At 41.8% G+C, this 18,410-nt stretch overlaps 1 protein-coding gene across 4 annotated transcripts in view; it reads left to right on the top strand.

The window, feature by feature from the left end:
- fhod3b (formin homology 2 domain containing 3b) overlaps window positions 1-18,410 on the top strand; it is a 92,451-nt gene that overhangs the window by 71,388 nt on the left and 2,653 nt on the right. The window contains exons 6-27 of one of the 4 annotated variants that reach the window (XM_084942893.1): window positions 193-287; window positions 1,080-1,191; window positions 2,134-2,228; window positions 2,865-3,008; window positions 3,145-3,389; window positions 4,730-4,855; window positions 4,986-5,156; window positions 5,951-6,010; window positions 6,682-6,804; window positions 6,962-7,096; window positions 8,067-8,117; window positions 9,062-9,252; window positions 10,233-10,763; window positions 10,861-11,774; window positions 12,293-12,451; window positions 12,720-12,902; window positions 13,413-13,532; window positions 14,350-14,511; window positions 14,614-14,804; window positions 14,963-15,155; window positions 17,035-17,221; window positions 18,249-18,410. In XM_084942893.1, the coding sequence (XP_084799019.1) occupies window positions 193-287; window positions 1,080-1,191; window positions 2,134-2,228; window positions 2,865-3,008; window positions 3,145-3,389; window positions 4,730-4,855; window positions 4,986-5,156; window positions 5,951-6,010; window positions 6,682-6,804; window positions 6,962-7,096; window positions 8,067-8,117; window positions 9,062-9,252; window positions 10,233-10,763; window positions 10,861-11,774; window positions 12,293-12,451; window positions 12,720-12,902; window positions 13,413-13,532; window positions 14,350-14,511; window positions 14,614-14,804; window positions 14,963-15,155; window positions 17,035-17,221; window positions 18,249-18,410 (4,350 nt within the window). The remainder of the gene's footprint in view (window positions 1-192; window positions 288-1,079; window positions 1,192-2,133; window positions 2,229-2,864; window positions 3,009-3,144; window positions 3,390-4,729; window positions 4,856-4,985; window positions 5,157-5,950; window positions 6,011-6,681; window positions 6,805-6,961; window positions 7,097-8,066; window positions 8,118-9,061; window positions 9,253-10,232; window positions 10,764-10,860; window positions 11,775-12,292; window positions 12,452-12,719; window positions 12,903-13,412; window positions 13,533-14,349; window positions 14,512-14,613; window positions 14,805-14,962; window positions 15,156-17,034; window positions 17,222-18,248) is intronic. The other 3 variants (XM_084942894.1, XM_084942895.1, XM_084942896.1) reach the window with 3 other exon arrangements.

Genomic DNA, 18,410 nt, shown 5'->3' with positions numbered 1-18,410 from the left:
CCTTAATCGTTGGTGAAACTTAAGTTTCACCTGCTTTGCATAGTCAGGATTCCACTGAGAGCAAAGACAGGTTTGATGGACAATTATGAAACAATGAAAACATAAACTGTAATACCATAAGATTGACCATCCCTGTGCTCTTTCCTCCCATGTCTTTCTTTTGTCTGCCTTTCCCACTCTCCTTTTCTCCAGCTCTTGGTCAAATAATGCTGTACGTGGACGGGATGAACGGCCTCATATCTCACAATGAAACGATCCAGTGGCTTTACACGCTGGTTGGATCCAAGGTAAAAAAAAAAAAAAAAAATTTAAAAATGACTCCACACTGCAGATATCCTATAAGATCAACTCAACGACACCACCTGGCCACTGATGAGAAGGATAAAATCCTATACTTGCTGCCCTGCTGTCAGTGTGGTCACCTCAGCCCTCTACTGGCCAGACTGCATTATGTGCAGCAAATGTGCAGGAGATGAGGGAGCTGCACTGGCTCTCTTTTCACACAGTTTTGATGTTCTTACAAATTACTTTCCTGCCTTTCCGTGTAAATACTGACAAAATATTTGGTGTCTGGTTTATTTTTCTTTTAATCTGAACCCTGTCTTTGTAATCACTTCACCAGGAAAGAAAACTTGTTTTGCACCACCCCTCCCATTGTGTTGATTTTAACCTCAGCTTTGCAGCATATCATAACCATAACACTCCTCTCACCTACTTTTTTTTTTTTTAAATCTCTTTTTCCATATTTTACAGTGGTGTAAATCACTGGAAACATTTACTAAACCTTAGATATCTTGCTATATTTTGAGGCTCATCTGTGGTTCAGCATTTTGATTTTTATACCGTCTGACTGCTGTACAGTGTGTTCCCATGAGCCGTCAGTGACACACAGCACTCTTATCAAAACCTTGCAAGACTGTCCATACAGGAAAGGGCTTTTACCATTTGATGCCATTAAGCATCTGGAATTTAAAGGGCTTGCACATGCTCATCATAGTTGTTTGCAGAAACATTAAGTTCACAGTTGAATTTGTGCGCTCTGTGTTTGTTGCTTTAACAGATTGTTTTTCTTTCCACAGTTTCGTCTGGTGGTGAAGACATCCCTAAAGCTGCTGCTGGTGTTTGTCGAGTACACCGAGTCCAATGCTGCCCTTCTCATAAAGGCTGTGAACGCTGTGGATACCAAAAGGGGTACGATGCTTGCATAACTGAGAAACAAACATAAATGCACAACACTACTGTCAAAGGAGGGACTGACTCATTCTCTATTCCCACACTCACATGGTATAGATATTAATAAAGGAGAAAACATCGGAAACCTGCTGCATTAACCAGAGTGTCAGTGAATTCAGTGTGTAATATGTTGGAGCTAATGGAGTTATTTGCATATGCTAGTCTTTAAGCCAATCATAAATTCCACTTACTTCCCCATAAAACTACAGTGTGTGCTACTATTTAATCATTGAATATGTTCACCTTATATTTAGTCTCTCTGGGATTTGTTGCTACATAGCATCATCATTAAGTTTTAATTCTCGGCTGCTCAGTGAAACCTGAGCAGTAAAACACAGAAAGCGCAGTCCGATCAGTTGTTCTCAGCCGCGCCACAGCCACGCATGGAATGAGGCTTATTGAGAAGGAGTCTATCTCCTGCCTGCAGTGGGGTTCAGTTACCTGCCATCCTAAAAGCTCAGCATTGTGCTGTGGCATACAGCAGGGGGTTGGTCATCCGTGTGCAGGGCTCAGGTATCCCTCTGTCACTTCTGCTGTTGCGTAAGAGGACTGAACATGATCCCCTGTCTCCCGATGAGAGGAGTTGGTCTTCATGGCTGAGACGGTGCTCCTTGCTTATTGCCACATGCAGACGCCTCCGTTTTTTGTTTTTCATTTTTACTGCTGTGTTTCTAGAGGAAGATGAAAGCCATACTGCAAAGTCTGCTGGCGCAATAAGATGACTTAAAAGGTTTTATTTTTTATATTGCTACACAGCGATGGAGCCAAATCGGTTTTTATGACAAACTGTGATGATCAAATGGATGATTTCAGATTTTGTAGTTGTTCAGCATCTTTGTAAACCTTGAAATAACTTTTCTTTTTATACACACTTGTGTTGCATGTGTTTTCATGATGCAGGTACAAAACTGTGGTCAAATGTCATGGAGATCCTTGATGAGAAGGATGGAGTGGATACAGAGCTGCTGGTGTTCGCAATGACGCTTATCAATAAGGTCAGTAAATACTATTTAGATACTATTTAACCAACTATTTCTGCATTACCTTGGAGTATAGCATTTGCCTGCCTGTCTCTAGTGTTTTTCCTTCCCAATCTGCTACATTTAAGGCCCCCTTTATATATTGTATATAGATTGTTTTATCAGCACCTGAATAACGTAGAGATAACAAAGAAAGTCTTTTGAGGTGAGAGGTCATTTGTATTTGTGTGTTTGTGGGATTGCAAGTGTTGCTTATATGAAATTGCAGTAACTGTGGTAATGAAGAAGCAACTGCAGGAGTGTAAAATGATTTAAGTGTGGATACAGGGCTGCTGGTGTTCAGTGTTTATTATCCTTGTGGATATAGAAAAATGTGTTTACATACTACTAATATGTTTAGGTATACAGCCTGGCTACAGATCGTTTTTAAATATATTACTTGAATACATTATTTATTACTCAGATTAGCTTCAGTCCTGCAGGTGAATTATCAGTTTAGTTTTGTTATTGTTTCATTATTATGTGTTAGCCCTGGCAAGTATCGAGGGTGTACCCTTCCTGTTGCCCTGTGACAGCTTGAATGATTGGATAAGCAGCTAAGAAAATGGATGGATGGAAAATCGCATGTGTTTGCTTCTGTGTGTGTCTCAGACGTTGGCAGGCCTACCAGACCAGGACTCCTACTATGACATGGTGGATTGTCTGGAGGAGCAAGGCATCGAAGCCACGGCCCAGAGACACCTAAGCAGAAAAGGCACTGATCTCGACCTCGTGGAACAGTTCAACATCTATGAGGTCAGGAAGCCTACAGTACAAACCTTCATCTCTACAAACAAGCTCAGTGTGTCTAATAAGTCAAATATCAGCCGGGAATGCAGTCTGCGTAAAGATCCCTGTTATACTTTATTCACTCACTGTCTCTTTGACCTAGATGACTCTCCGTCATGAGGACGGTGACGATGACACCCAGTTGCCCCCGAGTGGGCGAAAGGACCGCCGGCGGGCCAGTGTCGGCGGCACTAATGAGAGGCGAGGCCTGGAGAGAAGACGCAGCCGGAGACATTCGCTTCAGAATAGCAGAGGCCATGCTTCTGCCCCAGCATCACCCAGCACCAGTCACGCTCGTGCAAGTGGCTTCCTCCGCTTTGGTAGCCAACATGAAGATATCAGTGAAAGGTAAAGTTTGCAAAAGAAGCAAAGGAGAGGAGAGGTGGAAGAGAATTAGGACACTAAAAGAAAGATTTAGTTTTGGGTTTATTAAGTAATGACTGAGAGCAGAGCACATGCACAGGCAGGTCGACCATGACCTCGTTATTAAATGTTTCATCCAGCTGGGTGATCTAAAGCCTGAAAGATAGCTGCAAGTAAAAAGGAATCACAAATGATTCCCATTGAGTTATTTTGCAGGAAGGCTGCCCGACTACAAGTGTGTATTATATTTCATTTGTGGAGCTCTACCCTGTCCAGAGCTGAGGAAAAGAATTTCATTATATAGTAATTTAAAGAATGGCAAAGAGAAGACTGCTGCAGCAAAGTGACATTTAAATTAATTTTCTGTCACAGACATTCTCCTGCCGCTCGAGGAAAAAGGAAGCCTTTGCAAACACAAGATATGAGCTATCTGCTCTCATTCTGAAGTCAGGCTTCCTTCAGCGGGCGTGCACTGAACTTAAACTCCACCATGCCACATGTTTTATATATGACAGACCTTGGTGACTGCACAGACTGCATCTGGTGACTCCGGCAAGAAGCAAATTGCAGCCTTGTTTAAATGCTTAAAGGGATTATACCCGATAAAAGCACAGATCCTTTTGATGAACATTACTTTAACCTCTTTATTCTAGATCATGCTCCAGGAGGCAAACTGGAAATTATTTGTAGTCTTCTTTTTTGTCTTTCTCTCCCCAATCATTATTAACAAGCTTTTTACAAGAAGCATACCCCTTACCCTTGGTAGCACTCAGATCTTCAGGTTAACTTAAATTCAATCCAGCAGGTCATACGATACCATGCTAGCTAGCTTCTTCCAGTCCACCACAGGAAATTCAAGCTGCCTTTGAAGATCACAATTTTCCATATTGTTAATGAAATCCAGACAACTGAGAGAGATCCAAACAGCAAACCGGCCCAGACTCGTGTATGGCGACCCCCAAACTATCAGCTCAAACACACAACATATCTCCTACAGGCTTAACACTCCTTATTAAATCAAATACTCTTCTTCTCTTTTGTATTAGTGCTATTATTAAAGTTGTCCTTTAACTGTTTTATCATGTCATAAAACCAGGATTACTAAAATTCTACTAACCTTCTCAGGCATGTCTCTCTTCTACACTAATAATTTTAATGCTTTCTTGAAAAGCATGTCTGTAGATTTTCGTCATTTCTGTGTGCTCTCTCTTTCATCTTCTGCTGTGTGGTTTCACGTTGTCTTTGTCCAATTTCCCTTCTCTCTCGCCTCCCCTGCATCCTCCCATTCCTCCTTTCAACCCTCAACCCCTCCTCGCCCACCACAGGGAAGAGGAAGAGGAAGACGATGAGGCTGATAAGGAGGAGGGTGAGGAGGAGGAGGAGGAGGATGAGGATGAGGCAGATGATGAAAGTCATCCAGTCTCTGATTCCTCTAGTCAGGGCACTCACAGGTATTTTAGGCCAACTACCGTGATACAGTTTCTTCATTTTTATTCACACAGTACCTCCCTACTTTCTCTTCCATTTTGGATTATTTTCACTCTCTCTCGACTCCTACTCTCTTGTATTTTGTCATCCTAGTGCGGTTCCAGATGTAGCAGACACTCCTAACATGTGTTTGAACATAAAGTGTATGGCCAACATCCTCCCTAAAGCCAGTGACCCTGAAGGGCAGAGAGAGTATCTCAGCGTCAAGACCAGGGCATCTTCTCCTGTGTCCGTTCCACCTAAAAAGAGGACCTTTAGTCCTTGGTGTGTTCCTCACAGCCACCTGACTCTTTCTTCCAATTTGCTCTGAATAGAGTGCCAAGCTCTGCACACCCTCTGTATCAGTCCACCCCAGCCTCTCCACCCCTTTTCCATCCCTCTGTCCCCTGACTTAAACCAGAGGCAGGTGTCGTTTGGGGTTGAGAAAGCACTACTTTACATGCACACCTCTTAATGTGGAACCACTCCATCACCGGTGTCTGTGTATATCTCACTATACCTTTACCCAGCATTTTAATCATAAAAATACAAATAATTGTACAAAAATGTAATGCCATCACTGAAGACTTGCACTACACGATGAAGTTATTAAGCCCCGTCCTTTTCCATGATGTTGGAAAGCATTATTTTGCATTTAGTCCTCATCTGTCTTTCATTGTGGCTCTGTGCCACAGTTAATCCAAGACAAGGCGATAAATGATGTCAGAGCAATAATGAGTTTCAATTGTTACTGTGGGTTACAGTTACTGTGTAGTTCTGCTCATGTTTAAGATGAAGTCTGTAGGTCTGTAGCAACAGAAACCACATTGCTCTGCATGTAGCAAATGGTGTTCACTGGACAATAAAAAACACTTAATTATGGTAGATTTTGCTTTCTAAAATGCACGCTTAATCAGTGAGACAGAGGGAGATATTGTATCGTCCCTGTCTACTCTGTCGTCTTGTAGTCTTGCAGCCCTCCTTCCTCAAACTGTCTTCTTTATGTGACTAACAGCTAGATATTTAATCTTTGGAGTCTTTCAAATCTGACTTGACTTTTCTCTCACTTACATCTTCAGTCTGACAGATAATACATCTCCTTCATCTTGCCCTGCTAGAAAGCCCTGCTGGGCTGAAAGGTAAGACAAGGAGTCAACAGGCCAATGTTAAACAAGATATATAAGAGCTTTAGAGTTGAACAGTAGTATAAAACCTTTGGTACAACAGTGACTGGGTCTGCTTAAGTTACTGAAAATGTAATGATACCATTTTTACTGTTGTGCAAGTTAGTCAAAAAAATTATAATTACAGCTGAGCTGTTTTCACACACAGACATGATGAGCAATAACTGATGGATGGATTTTCTCACAGTGATGCTGCTGAACTGCCTTAGTGGGACAGTCGCCGTAGTTTAAGTTATACAGTTATAAGTCATACAGTGCTTAAGAAATTTATTAAACCACCACCCAGTGCAAGAGCACATAGCTATAGCTGCACGGAATTAAGAGTACTGGTAATTACCAAAATCATTTTTGATGTTATTGTAATGGCTAGTCCACAAGTATGCGCAAGCTCTTTAATAAATATTATATTTTTCTTGCTAAAACATATTTAATAATATCTCAAATTTATTGTTTTATAAAAAAAATCTGAAAAAACGTCATTTGTCAGGTTTTTTCATCTTTTTGTTTTTATTAAGAGGCCACATTGAAGTTATTTACTTAAATTGTTTTAGTGGTGATGATGTGCATCCACCTCTGTGTCTTCGTCTGTCTTCAGCACAACACATATTTTCCTTTTCTTTTGACAGAATCAGTGGCAATGGCACTCCACATCCTGGCGTCAAATCCATATCCCAGAACCAAACTCCTACATCACCCGTCCATCGTTTTAATAGTTCAGCAACCTCCACACCAGAATCCAAACCTGACAGGTTAGCAACACGGCTAATGCAAACGATTTTTAATGTTAACTATAACTCTGTCAAGCTTTTATTTTGAAGAAACTTGCAAATGCATAAATCAAAGTATATGTCATTCACTTAATTAGCAATAATTTAGTCTTATTTGCACTTTTTCTCTGATTCACAGACCTGCTATAGGGGGGCTGCTAACATTATCATACAGACAGCATCAGGAGTCTCTGGCTGCAGAGAGAGAGAGGCGACGCCAGGAAAGAGAGGAGCGACTGCAGAGGATTGAAAGAGAGGAGAGGAACCGCTTTAGGTTAGCCTCCCTTATGTGACTTCTTAGCATTAAAAAATGATGTATAGCTTCTGTACAGTGGAACCTATTAAAGACGGGTTAACAACAGGCCATCTTCACTCACTAAAGATGACCACATATCTCTCCAGTGTGAGGAAAAACTGCTTTGTGAGGATAACCAGATAAACTAAATGGTCAAAATTATTGGGCCACACCTCTTAAACTTTGAAATCAGCTAATTTCACTCCGTTGCCACTGGTGTTTAAAATCAAGCACCTAACCATTCAGTCTATCTTTGCAAACATTTGTGAAATAATGGGTCGTTTTAAAGGTCATTCTTGTCAGAGAAGCTCAGGAGAATTTTCACTGAGCATGACATCCCAGTGGACTTAAGACCCAGCCACACCCTCAGATGAACACTGGTTCAAAACTCCCAAACACAAGCTAAGCAACACAGTGTATTGCTGTGCAGTGCGGCGAGCAATACTCAGACGTCTACATTGGAGAAACCAAACTGCCACATCATAAATCGCACAACATACAAGAGCCACCTCAACAGGACAAATTTGGCTGTGGATCTGCATCTAAAAGATAAAGGCCACTCTTTCGAGGATGCCAGTGTTCACGTTTTGGACTGACAAGAGTAAAAAAGGCCATCTATGTCCACTCTGAACATCCAGCATTGAACAGAGGGGGTGGCAAGAGATCCCATGTAAATCCAACGCTCTGCTGATTCAGTAACTGCACAGTTCCTCCTCTGACATCAACATCAGCAGCTCCTGTAAGTTTAATGTGTACACAGCCCAGTACTTTTGTCCATACAGTGGTGTACACTGTAAAGAGAATAACAGCAGATGGAGCATCATACGGCGATCTCTTTGTACATATCAGATGTAAATAAAAATCTTATGTAGTATGAATGCAGGTTTAAACTGTCTTTTGCCCATGCTCTCCCTGCTCTCCATGATCCGTTTCTGTCTTTCTGTCTCAGTCGAGATTATGTTGAAAAGAGGGAAGAAGCAAGACAAGCCAGAGAAGAAAGGTGAGGTTACTTTGTTTCAGGGTTTCACATGCATGCACTGCTGCAGCTGTGAAGCTAGGTTAAAAACTAAAAAGCATTTTAATATCAGATATAAGATGTACAATTTGCCTCAGCCTTAAGATGTTCCAACGTTTAACAGGAATAGTGTGTAAATGTTAAATGGCCTGTATTTGTATAGCGCTTCTACTAGTCCCCCCTAGGGACCCCAAAGCGCTTTACACACCCAGTCATCCACCCATTCACACACACATTCACACACTGGTGGAGGCAAGCTACAGTTGTAGCCACAGCTGCCCTGGGGCAGACTGACAGAAGCGAGGCTGCCATATCGCACCATCGGCCCTTCTGGCCAACACCAGTAGGCGGTAGTTGAAGTGTCTTGCCCAAGGACACAACGACGAGACTGTCCGAGCCGGGGCTCAAACCGGCAACCTTCCGATTACAAGGCGAACTCCCAACTCTTGAGCCACGATCGCCCGTAGTTGTCTTTTGGCATGCATGTTTTTTGAAAATGCAACTTACACAATTTTGAGGGACATGTGAAGTGTTACCTCGTACCAAAAATCTTATAGAGAACTTTGGCAACTTTATCAAAATGGATATCATTTGTCATCATTTCAGTCATTGAGTAATGGGACTATGGCTCCATTTTCCGTAATTACCCTGGAATGAGACAACGTAAATGGCTTCTATTCATAACTTTTTGATCATTGTTATATGAGGTCATCATACCTCTAAAGTCTAAACTGTCATGTATACTTCAATAGTTAGAGTTGCTGGAGATTTATGCTTATATAGATGTCACTACCCCAAAAAACATCATCCTCATCACCATAACAAATTTACTGTGCATCCTGTATTTTATTCAGTTATCCATTACCGCTTTTCATGTAACTACAGCGCAGTGTCCACATAAAAGTAAAAGCAGCTGTTTGTCACTGCAGGTACAAGGCTGTGGAACGGGTAGCTGCGGAGGAGTTTGAGCGGGAGCGCCCCAAAGTGCCAACAAGAGGGCGGACGGAGATAACTCTGTGTTTGAGTCCAAACCCCGCCAGCCGCTCAGCATCCCGCTGTGCTACACCTTCATCCGTGATTTCACAGGAAGACACCTCCACCATCACACACCAGAGTTTGGGTACACCTTGTTTGTCAAACATGTATTTTTCATTAGGATTTGAGAGATATGTGCATGAATGAGTGAATGAATGCTTGATGACACAGCTGAAGGACACAATACTGGCTGTTTGTGCTCCTGTCTCCCTCACTTGGCCTGTCATTAAAACTTGATAAAAATAATTCTGTTTCCATCTGCTGTGATTTAATGGCTCCATAGTGTAGTGGTTAACACATTTGCCTTATACGCAAATAATATAGGGTTCTAGTGTACTCCTTGTACCAGTTCCAAGCCTGTGTAAGAGGGAGGGTTGCATCCAGTACAAAAACCTGTGCCGAACAAATTGTGCTTATTCATCTGTTGTTGTGACCACTTAGTAAATAAGGGAAACCATCTATATTTACCTTACGATATAAAGCACCTTGAAGCAAGTGTTGTTGTGATTTGGCGCTATATAAATGATAAAGTCAGACAAAGCAACAAAAGGAGAAGCTGGGCTGAAGCTGCACTGCAATGTAGATGTGCAGAGGTGCTTACGCTCAGCCTTCAGCTCCTATGGATTGATATCAGAGGTTAACAGCTGATCGACTCTCAGTGAATGACTCTCAGTAATTTCAAGATACTTCAATGTAAGATTGTAATCAGAAATTTCTTGGTTTTTTCTTCAGTTTATCTTCGTAAAACATGCGTCTTTGGTGACTTTAAACTGAAGATAAAGGCTGAAGCTGAAGGATTTTTCTCAGACTTTTTGTAAAGCATTGCAGTGTTTCAGCCAGTCGTATAAAGGGATTAGGTGATTGATTTATGTATTTCAGTCTGAGAATGTCAGTATCAGCACACTTAATGATATGCCGGGAAGCAATTTTAAATATATTTTTAGATTTTCCTTTAACTTTTTTTTTGTTCTTGAACACTATCAGAGTTATACGTTGGCACATAACTCTGTACAGAAACATTTAAAGTAACATTTTTCTTTAATATTGCCGTAATTTCTCTTCCAGGAACAGAACACATCCCACGTGCTGAACCACAGACCAGAATAAAAAGCGCAGCACCAGAGTTACCAGTATTAGAACCTTCCCCTGCACCTCCCCCTGAACCAGACAAACAGCAAACTGAGGCGGCGTCGCAGGCAGAGACAGAGGATGTTGTTGCTGAAGAGAAGGTAGCGGTAGAGGTGGCTTCAATTGAACAGTCAGGCAAGAGTAAGGAAGAGACACGAGAGCAGGTGAAGCTTGAGGAGCGGAGACAGCGTATGGATGAGGCAGCAGAAGAAGAAGCAGATGTAACTGATAAGGTAAAGGAGGGAGAGCCGGATGTAGAAGCAGAAGCAGTAGAGTTGGAGGAGGAGTCTGAGAAGGAGCAGGTGACAGAAAGGGATGTAGATGACAGTGTGCTGTTGAGTGAAAAAGAGAGGCAGAATGAAGAGGTGAATGAAAAGGACAACTGCTCTGCATCCAGCATCTCCTCCACAAGTAGCACTCTGGAGAGAGAGGAGCGGGAGGTGAAACTCAACCGTGAAATCGAAGCAGGTAGAGTTAAAACATTTTGCAGATTTTATTTGCTTACTTTGATGATCAACTATTCATATTACCTTCTATTTGATCTGAATTGTTTCTATACCTTCAGGCCAATGGACTCAGTGCATTAAAGAGGCAGATGTGAATGACCACTGCAACAAAATTCTCAACGGGAAACGCTTCATGCTGGACATGCTCTATGCTCAGAAGACAGCCGCTGAGGATGATGGGAAAGTGGGAGAATCTGAAAAGGAGAAGTGTAAATGTGAGAAGGAGGAGGTGAATGACTCTGTGGCGAGTTTGGCTAGCAGGATCTCCACACTGGAGGCTCACAGACAGGCCAGAGAAGAAAATGTGAAAAAGATGGAGGTGGGAAATCTGGACAATCAGGGCAGCGTCCGGGCAGTGGCGGGGAAGTTTGGAAATTTGGTCAAAGGCCTGACATCTCCACCTGAAGCAGAGACGTCAAAAGAGCAGCAACAGGCTGAAAAATCATCGCCCGCTGCCTCGTCAACGTTAGCCCCAAAGAAAGAGTCGGACTATATCTGGGACCAGTTGATGGCCAAACCAAGAGAGCTGCGGATCAAAGACATGGACTTCACTGACCTGAAGGATGAGGATGACATGGACATTTTAGATATGGACAGCACGACAGGGTCAGGTGACCTAATACCACCTCTTCCTCCCCTGCCGTGCAATACCGCCCTGCCACCACCACCACCACTGTTTGGATGCCCCCCACCTCCTCCCATCCTTGGCAAAATGATGCCTCCACCTCCACCATTTATGGCCCCTATCCCTCCGCCATCCCCTCAGCTGAGCCGAGGGGATATTCCTCTCTTCCAGAAGAAGAAGAAGACCATCCGTCTCTTCTGGAATGAGGTTCGTCCTGTGGACTGGCAGTGTAAGAGTCATAAATTCTGTAAGGATTCTCTCTGGTCCAAACTGGAGCCAATTACACTGGACACATCCAAGTTGGAGCAGCTGTTTGAGTCCAAATCCAAGGAGCTGTCTGTCACGAAGGTAATTACTGTCTAGACTGCTATTAGAGCAGCTCTCCTCCCTAGCTGGTTATTTGAAAGGATCATTTTGTGATTTAGTTTGGTGCTAATTGTGCTTGTTGTCTCATATAAATCAGGAAGCACACGGTACAAGATGGACTTTAGATTAAGTCATCCCTACCTCTATGTTAAAGTAAACTATGGGACCAGAGCACATCAACACATTCTTAAATCTTAGTTAGTTAGTACAGGATCCACTGATTCAAAAATCTGTAGGTTCAGGGGCCAACCCTGCTCCGGAAACTAAAATATGTTCTAAAATAATGCCTTCAAGTGCAGAAAGCTGTGACATTTTAAGAAACATGTACTGTAACACCAAGAAACACTACCATGTAGACATCCAAGTCTTTTAAGCACAGGCCACACAGGGAATCAGGAAAAAGAAAAAATAATTATAACTGAGGTTTTTCTACCAAGGTTGATATGTTGGATACATTTTTGCACACTTCTTACACACTCGTAATATTCTGTATCTTGTAGAAAGCAGCTGTTGATGGCAAACGGCAAGAGATCATAGTCCTGGACTCAAAGCGCAGCAACGCTATAAACATCGGTTTGACTGTCTTACCTCCTCCCCGCACAATCAAGACTGCCATTCTCAACTTTGATGAGTACGCACTAAACAAAGAAGGCATCGAGGTAAGTCTTTTTAATAAGGTTCTGCCTATGGACTCTTCCTCTCTCTCCCACTCATCTTAACACCCCAGCTTATCAGAATACAGAGATGTTAAGATATATTGTGATCATCAGCTTGATTTCGAGTTGTTTTCGTGCAATTTTGAATTGAATCTTCTCTTTTATTTACCCTGATATACAGTAAAAAAAACAAAACAAAACAAAACAAAAAAAATGGTATTATACGCCTGTTTTCCCACCTTCTCCCCAACTTTTCTCTTCCTGCCACTAGAAAATACTCACAATGATCCCCACAGAGGAGGAGAAGCAAAAGATCCAGGAAGCTCAGCTGGTCAACCCTGCCATCCCCCTGGGCAGCGCTGAACAGTTCCTTCTCACCCTCTCCTCCATCACAGAGCTGTCTGCTCGCCTGCAGCTGTGGGCATTCAAGATGGACTATGAAGTTATTGAGAAGGTCAGCATCAATCATGCTTGTAGCAGTTGCAAAAGTGCATTAAATCTCATTTTTGCTTCTAATTTCCTTATAATAAAATTAAATTTTTGTGAATTAAAAAAGGATATATAATCGCAAGCATAGGAAATATGCTTGCGATTAGTTAGTGAAATATGAGCAATTATTGCACGAAATCTGTAAATATGAAGCTACAGCCAGTTGGTGATTATCTTGGCTTAGCAACAGCTTTCCAATAGACTTCAGTACAACTGTACTTCCTTTTGCACCCAGTGGTCTCCCCCTGCTGGCCACTAGAAAGAATGCAGGTTTGAGGCACTTTCAAACTATCTTCACTTTTGACATCCACAAACTTCATCCGCCTTTTATATACAGTGAATAGTTTAAACAAGATTTGTTTTTCCTACATGGGGTACATCTGTATGATGAGAGAAGAACAGACTTCACTGGAAAAAAAATAGGCATGCAGGGATGTGTCATGTGCTTCATGACTGTATTTTCCTGCTCTTTTAGGAAGTGGCAGAGCCTTTGCAGGACTTGAAGGAAGGAATGGATCAGCTGGAAAAAAATAAGACACTCAGATACATTTTGACCACGTTACTTGCCATTGGCAACTTTCTCAATGGCTCCAATGTGAGTAAACCTCCAAGTTGTTTGTAGCGTTTACTCGTTTTGTACATTTTCTGCAGTGCTCCTCACCCCCCACCTCCCCTGACAGCCTATTGATTTGGCAAGAGTTCTGCGTGCCTGACTGCACCAGATACTGTCCTTCTACAGTAAAAACACTTGTCAAGGCCTCTGCTAAACCTGGCCCTGTCTGTGTGTGTGTGTGTCAAAAAGAGAAAAGGGGAGGGAAGGTTTTGGGATTTCTGAGAATTTCTTTTTGTCTGGCCTTTTTAAGTGTGAACCTGCATATGTGTCTCTGTTTTTTTTTCCTCATTTGTTTTGTTTTTGTCTCACTTTGTCATCTGTGTTTCTTTGCCCTTGCGTGTGCCTCGGTGTGTATGCAGCTGTGAGTAAGTGTATTTATGAATGAACCTCTGGGATATGCGAGCCAAACATGCAAAGGGGAAACATAAGTCATCAACATCAAAACAGGCAGTTACCGTAAATAATGGCCACATTTATATTTTGCAGTAAGCCATTTAAAACTGGCAGGAGAACAAGGGGAGATCCCGTTAGGATTAGGATTATGTCTTTCATTCTGGCTTTTTAGCTTCGCTGTGGTGAGCAGAATAATCAGTCAGCCCTGAAATAGAGTGTAGTTTCAGTCTAATGAATCTACGTATCTACTCTTAGCTCTTTTCAACTCCCTTTTTTTTCCTTGACTCTGCCAAAAAGGAAGTTCACTGCAGTTTTGGTCCTAGAGTAGCAGCATTTGATTTTAATTTTAGACCATTGTTTCCATCCCACACTTTGAGTGTGCTCCTGTGTTTGCATATATCTCTAGGCTAAAGGCTTTGAGCTGAACTATTTGGAGAAGGTCCCTGAGGTGAAGGATACAGTTCATAAGCAATCTCTGCTGCACCACGCCTGCTCCATCGTGGTTGAGAAGTTTCCAGACAGTACTGATCTCTACTCTGAGATTGGCGCTGTTACCCGCTTGACCAAGGTTCTGTTTAAAATTTCACTTTAACAACTAATCTAAAATAGCTTGTTGTTAGTAGACATAAATGCCAATGCCACATCACCTCAAGTGTGTCTTGGTTGTTAGGTGGACTTTGACCAGCTTCAAGACAATCTGGCCCAGATGGAGAGAAGGTGCAAAGCATCATGGGATCACCTGAAAGTCATTGCAAAACATGAGATGAAACCAGCGTTGAAACAAAAAATGTCCGACTTCCTCAAAGACTGTGCAGAGAGGATCATCATACTCAAGATTGTACATCGAAGAATTATCAACAGGTGCATTCACATGTAGATAATCCTTTACACATTAAAGCTTTCCTTACGCATTTTCCAGAATTTTCATATCTTAGAAATATAACTGTGGAATCAGATTTTGAATTCTCGTTAATGATAAAGCATGTATAATGATGCATTGTCGCTCTACTCTTCTCCAGGTTTCATGCTTTCCTGCTGTTCTTGGGCCATCCGGTGTATGCAGTACGTGACGTCAGCATACACCGCTTTAGCAAGATACTGAGCGAATTTGCTCTAGAATATCGCACGACAAGAGAGCGCGTGCTGCAGCAGAAACAGAAGAGGGCCAACCACCGAGAGAGGAACAAGACCAGGGGAAAAATGATAACAGATGTAAGTCGTCTTCAGCCGACCTACACGCACATTTTTCCATTTCATAAACCTCGTCTTTGTGTAGTTTGAGCTTTCTGATTTCTGAGAAACAATACGGCCCATCCCTAGACGCTGCTTATATCCTTAATCTGGTTAAAGCGCCAAATGCGGCATTTGTAAGGACATCGGTATAGCTCCTTGGTATTCACATGTATAGGTTTCTGTAACAACAATCAGTGAATTGTTTTTAGTGTATCCTATTCTGTAGCTGGAGCCAGCTAAGAAAAGCCAGAGCAAACACCTCACCGCATGATTAAAATCCCCCGGACTGTCAGAGCAGACTCAACAGCGGGCTCTGGCAAGAACACCCGCTCTTCAAAAGGTCCCTAATTCAATCACTGTGTGAGAATTCAAACTCTGGATTTCTGGATGGCCCACTCCTCAGCTCACACTCCTACAAAGAAATTCAGTCAAATATGCTCCTCTGGGCTCCACAGATTGAATCTGCAGTGATGATTTTATGGTGTAGGACAGGGGTGTGAAACATAAGGCCCGGGGCCCAGAATCAGCCCGGCAGACAATCCAATCCGACCCATTGGACATATTTGGAAAATGTAAAGGATGGAATAAGTTTTTAGACTTTTAACTGTATTTTTAGGACTTGTACAGCTTTTCCTACTGATAAACACCTCAGACCAAAGCCATTCATGCTGCAGTAAGAAAGTAATTGATAAAAAGTTGACAGGAAACCATGACAGGGAAGTCTATAGTAATTTTATCTACTATAGACATTTCTATTTTATTTCACAATGTGTCAGCAGTAGAATAAATAAGTAAAACAGGGCATTTTCTGTGAATTAGCAAATCGTTCCACTTAATACTGAGCTACCAGAATTGTCTGTAATTTTATATATTTATTCTGTACAATTTAAGCCCAAAGAGTCATCCTGACTCATTTCTTTCAATAACTACAACAGCATTTCTTCATCATGTTGAAAAACTGAGATATTAACACTGCATTTCTTTTTCTTGTATTGACATATCTCAGCAATTAAATGCACAGTTAAACTACTTTACACTGACAGAAAGGGTATTTCCACCAGTCTGGCTCACTTAAGATAAAAGTGGGCTTAATTATGGCCCAAGATGTAAAATGAGTTTGGCATTCCTGTTCTAGGTGATGAAAGTCTCACGAAAATGCAGGTATTAAAAAGAACGTGTTTAAATATTTAAGGACTTCTGGTATTTGCTTTCTTCCTAAAAATTAGGTGACAAGACTGTACCACTGTCTTATCTTAAAACTCGTATATAAAAACTTATACTATTATTTTAAAGTCTGCAAAAATGTAATTTTTACAATTTTTTTTTCCGTAGAGTGAAGATGACAATGATAGTGAGGTAATTGTGTTTGCAGACAAGTGCATGGGTGTTTGCATTTAACCCTGTTTTTTTAGACACGCTGTTGTAACTTTGGAAAACACCAAGTGTTGTGACATCAGGAAAAACAGAGTCGATTGTGACATTGACAGGCAATGTGTGAGAGAGACCGAGCGTGAATGAGGAAACTCGATGGACAGAAAGAAGTGTCTGCATGATATGTTCTGTTGATTGAATCTAACTTGAACAACTCACAGATACTCAGGTGAAATATAATGAAATTCTTGAACCCGGCATGTCAGCATTGTTTCAAGAACCAGTCTTGAGGGAGAAAAAAGATTGTATCTCAGAGTTGTGGGTGGAGTGTTTGAAATGCCTAACCGCTCCTGTTTTAGGTTAGAAAGCACTGTCACCTGTAAAGGTTTACCTGTGTGACGACTTTCATATGTAAAAGGTCTCAGAGCGTGGAGTTGTGTCACATTATGCTGCTAACACAATCTCATGTGCCCGTCTGTTGCTGTAGAGTGGTAAATTTGGTGGAGCCCCTTCAGACAAACCGGAGAGTCAGCCTCAGAGTATCCAGAGTGCCGAAGATGCAGCAGAACACGAGAACATGAAGGCCGTCCTAAAAAGTAGCCTGCAGGGTGGAGAGAGTGGAACATCCACAGTGCCGGGCCTTCGAACACGCACCAGAGCCAGTAGCACCAGAGGTTCTTCTCCTTTACGTGTTATGCTTTTACACTTTTAAATATTTCCTTATTTTTACCACTGCCGTCCAGAAAACTAGATTTGCATTATTCAAGTCAAACACAGTAACAGTTGTTTCTGCTTCATCAACGGTTCATCTTTATTGAAGAAATTCTTTAATTAGGACTATTTAGCAATGTAGCAGCAAATCTCTTCAATCTCTATGTTTATACACCACTTTGGTGCCTCTGCTCACCCCAACCAGCCAAGGCAGATGGCTTATTATTATTTTTCAGTTCATTTTTAATCAGTCATTTCAAGGCAGTAAGCAACAATTCAGTTATAGGGGGAGAAGTTATAGTAGGGAATGGTCATCCACAAATTTTTAGTTAAGTTTTGGATTTTACAAATAAATGTTATTTACATAAGACCAATTCACAATAGTGAAGGGGCTTTATATTACATGGCACAGACTACAAAATTAAGGAGAGGAATACAAATTATTTGGTGATCCTCAGTGACAAAGCATATAGAGGACGAAGACTTTTTTTTTAACACAAATAAACTGGTAAAACCAGGCTGAGGGAGGGTTGTGGGAGGAATGTGAGTGTGACATAAAAGAGGAGCAGAACATCTTCCTGTTTTACGTTTACTTCAGCTGATCCAAAATGCCAGCTGAAGGCTTTTCAAGGGCCTATTATGACATCCTGTTTACAAGATGTTGCTAAATGTTGTAGCAACATTTGCTGAAAGTAAGCATGCAAACTAAAAGTACTATCAAAAATTATTTGCATTAGTACTACAGGCCAAGGTAATGCTACTGAGTTCAAATATCTGCTCAGACATGCTATTTCTGAGATTTACAGAGCCAGATGCCTCAAGTTTAGTTAATTGAATTCAGAAATAACTACAATTACAGGTTATCAAGTCTGTCGTTAAGCCTGCTTGTAGTTTAACTAAATGACTTAGCTCTTTAAAGAATATTATGAGATGCTATTACCTTGGTACCATCAGACGTTTCGCTTACCCATTTTGACTGTGTTGTTTTAGGTCGTGTTGCCCCATGGTGCTCTGCCAACGACGACCCAGTAAACTGCACAGATGACACAGCAGACGAGATCATGGAGAGGATTGTCAGGTCAGCCACTCAGGGGCCCAGCCAGCGGACGCAGCCGCGAGAGAGGAGACGATCCCGAGCCAATCGAAAATCAT

The sequence above is a fragment of the Perissodus microlepis genome, chromosome 11 (genome assembly GCF_051167445.1).
Source record: "Perissodus microlepis isolate ML-2025 ecotype Zambia chromosome 11, ASM5116744v1, whole genome shotgun sequence".
Taxonomy (NCBI): Eukaryota; Metazoa; Chordata; class Actinopteri; order Cichliformes; family Cichlidae; genus Perissodus; species Perissodus microlepis.
This window is presented reverse-complemented; position numbering and strand designations above follow the sequence as displayed.